This window comes from Coregonus lavaretus (genome assembly GCF_964263955.1).
Source record: "Coregonus lavaretus genome assembly, contig: HAP1_SCAFFOLD_3919, whole genome shotgun sequence".
NCBI lineage: Eukaryota > Metazoa > Chordata > Actinopteri > Salmoniformes > Salmonidae > Coregonus > Coregonus lavaretus.
In genome coordinates, this window is record NW_028161981.1 from 47,411 (window position 1) to 51,203 (window position 3,793).

Below are 3,793 nucleotides of genomic sequence, written 5' to 3' on the forward strand. Positions count from 1 at the left end.
GGTGAACTGGTGGTTGGACTGCTGGTTGGACTGGTGGTTGGACTGGGGTGAACTGGTGGTTGGACTGGTGATTGGACTGGGGTGAACTGGTGGTTGGACTGGTTGTTGAACTGGTGGTTGGACTGGGGTGAACTGGTGGTTGGACTGGTGGTTGGACTGGTGGTTGGACTGGGGTGAACTGGTGGTTGGACTGGTGATTGGACTGGGGTGAACTGGTGGTTGGACTGGTTGTTGAACTGGTGGTTGGACTGGGGTGAACTGGTGGTAGGACTGGTGGTTGGACTGGTGGTTGAACTGGGGTGAACTGGTGATTGGACTGGTGATTGGACTGGGGGGAACTGGTGGTTGGACTGGTGGATGGAGCCCTGTCCTATCAACTGATGAGGTGGAAAGACAGAACAAACAAGCAGTAGCACCTATAGCTATACTAATTGAATGGATGCTAATAGGACCATCGTCAATAGTCTCTTACTGCCTCTAAGTGATGTTTATATGAGAGAGTTGAGAATGCTAGAACTAGTTTAAGGAAAAGAGTGAGCTGTTAAAAGCATCTACTGTTCATGTAATGCTGTTCCTCATCTCCTCTCTCTTTCCTCTTCTCTTCCCAGGGTCCCGTCTGCGCCAGGAGGACTCCCCACCCCGGATCGTGGAGCACCCCTCTGACCTGATCGTGTCCAAGGGGGAGCCGGCCACCCTCAACTGCAAGGCGGAGGGGAGGCCCAGCCCCACGGTGGAGTGGTACAAGGACGGGGAGCGGGTGGAAACGGACAAAGACGACCCGCGGTCTCACCGAATGCTCCTTCCCAGCGGCTCCCTCTTCTTCCTACGTATTGTCCACGGACGACGCTCCAAACCGGATGAGGGCTCCTACGTCTGCGTTGCCCGCAACTACCTGGGAGAAGCCATCAGTCGCAATGCATCGTTGGAAGTAGCATGTGAGTCAACAACTACCTACATTACATTCTGTTATTTTTATCAGTCGTCCTCTTAGGTTGTTTATGTTGATCTCCATGTTTTTTTTTGGTGTAGAATGATTTTCCATACCAACCTTACTGATGGAAAAGGCAGCCTCAGACATTGTTTGTCCCTTGCTCTCCAGAAGGAATGACTGGGTTTATGTTTAAAGCCTCAAGACAGACCGATACATGAAACATTATCTTGTTGTTGGACATTGTGGTTTTCTGCCGACATTTAATAATGCTATTATTTCAGAAGAACACAATTTGTCTTTGCGAACTACAGGAAATTGCACTGTGTTTGTTCAGAAATAAATTCAAGCCGAGTAAATCAGAGTACCTTTAATAGACTGAATAGACTCTGTAATTACATGACATGCTAGTGTTTATTCTGTCTGGCTTTAGAAGTCATGCTGTTTCTCAGTGACTGAAAGAGCTGGAGAAGTCCTCTATGTCATAGCCTGCATTAAACCCAAGCTAAGAGCGGGTGAGGTCTACTTTCAAGAGAATGTTTGATCTGTGCTTTCGTTGTTTTTTGGCATATCTTTTGAAGAGATGATTCTACAGAATTGTGTTGTATTTTGAGTGAGTAGACATAACTGTGGGGATAGGATAGAGGTTCTAGCCCAGGGGAGGGATCATGGTGTTTGAGGTCTATGAGGGTTAGTGAGAGATCCTGGCAGGCCTTTGAGTCGGACTTGTCCAACTGTCAGACTACAGTGAGCTGGATGATGTCAGGGCAGAGCTATCGCAGAGGGATAATGGGTTGGAGGGTGGAGCGACAGCCACAGATGAAAGCTCCTGATGGACATTTGACACGGGCTGCCAGGGCTGTGCTGGAAGACACTGACTGGCAGGCTGCTGCTGCTGACCCAAACATCAGCTTACCTTTGAAGATGAGCCCCCACCCCCCCCACCCCCCCAACCCACCCCCCGGGTCTAAGCACGGTTCCCATGGAGGGGCTCCTGTCTAGTCTCACAGAGGCCCTCAGGGGCCACACACCCTCTGGGCTCTGTGTAAGGTTCCAGGGCTGACGGTTCCTTCATTTAACTCTCTGGAATATTTCTGTTTGTTCTGCACCCTGCCTTTACACACCGAGACCTAGCCTGTGTTTTAGTAACTAATTGTATTAATTTACAGTGAGGGGAAAAAAGTATTTGATCCCCTGCTGATTTTGTACGTTTGCCCACTGACAAAGACATGATCAGTCTATAATTTTAATGGTAGGTTTATTTGAACAGTGAGAGACAGAATAACCACAAAAAAATCCAGAAAAACACATGTCAAAAATGTTATAAATTGATTTGCATTTTAATGAGGGAAATAAGTATTTGATCCCTCTGCAAAACATGACTTAGTACTTGGTGGCAAAACCCTTATTGGCAATCACAGAGGTCAGACGTTTCTTGTAGTTGGCCACCAGGTTTGCACACATCTCAGGAGGGAGTTTGTCCCACTCTTTGCAGATCTTCTCCAAGTCATTAAGGTTTCGAGACTGACGTTTGGCAACTCGAACCTTCAGCTCCCTCCACAGATTTTCTATGGGATTAAGGTCTGGAGACTGGCTAGGCCACTCCAGGACCTTAATGTGCTTCCTCTTGAGCCACTCCTTTGTTGCCTTGGCTGTGTGTTTTGGGTCATTGTCATGCTGGAATACCCATCCACGACCCATTTTCAATGCCCTGGCTGAGGGAAGGAGGTTCTCACCCAAGATTTGACGGTACATGGCCCCGTCCATCGTCCCTTTGATGCGGTGAAGTTGTCCTGTCCCCTTAGAAGAAAAACACCCGCAAAGCATAATGTTTCCACCTCCATGTTTGACGGTGGGGATGGTGTTCTTGAGGTCATAGGTAGCAGTCCTCCTCCTCCAAACACGGCTAGTTGAGTTGATGCCAAATAACTCCATTTTGGTCTCATCTGACCACAACACTTTCACGCAGTTCTCCTCTGAATCATTCAGATGTTCATTGGCAAACTTCAGACGGGCCTGTATATGTGCTTTCTTGAGCAGGGGGACATTGCAGGCGCTGCAGGATTTCAGTCCTTCACGGCGTAGTGTGTTACCAATTGTCTTCTTGGTGAATATGGTCCCAGCTGCCTTGAGATCATTGACAAGATCCTCCCGTGTAGTTCTGGGCTGATTCCTCACCGTTCTCATGATCATTGCCACTCCACAAGGTGAGATCTTGCATGGAGCCCCAGGCCGAGGGAGATTAACAGTTATTTTGTGTTTCTTCCATTTGCGAATAATCACACAAACTGTTGTCACCTTCTCACCAAGCTGCTTGGCAATGGTGTTGTAGCCCACTCCAGCCTTGTGTAGGTCTACAATATTGTCCTTCACATCCTTGGAGAGCTCTTTGGTCTTGGCCATGGTGGAGAGTTTGGAATCTGATTGATTGATTGCTTCTGTGGACAGGTGTCTTTTATAGAGGTAACAAACTGAGATTAGGAGCACTCCCTTTAAGAGTGTGCTCCTAATCTCAGCTCGTTACCTGTATAAAAGACACCTGGGAGCCAGAAATCTTTCTGATTGAGAGGGGGTCAAATACTTATTTCCCTCATTAAAATGCTAATCAATTCATAACATTTTTGACATGCGTTTTTCTTGATTTTTTTGTTGTTATTCTGTCTCTCACTGTTCAAATAAACCTACCATTAAAATTATAGACTGCTCATTTATTTGTCAGTGGGCAAACGTACAAAATCAGCAGGGGATCAAATACTTTTTTCCCTCACTGTAATTTGGACCCTTCTTCCACTTGCTGTGCATAGGGCAGGAAAGAGTGAGTTGGGCTGCCAGGTTTCAGGTCATTAGAAGTGAAACAGTATTGGA

The 3,793-nt window shown here is 47.1% G+C and overlaps 1 protein-coding gene across 1 annotated transcript; it reads left to right on the forward strand.

The window, feature by feature from the left end:
* Nucleotides 1-608: 608 nt before the first annotated feature.
* Nucleotides 609-935, forward strand: LOC311119777 (roundabout homolog 2-like; the record flags this gene model as incomplete). Its single annotated transcript, XM_084194432.1, has 1 exon — nucleotides 609-935. A coding segment is annotated over one exon (327 nt), but the record flags the coding sequence as incomplete, so codon positions are not given.
* Between the last annotated feature and the right edge of the window lie 2,858 nt (nucleotides 936-3,793).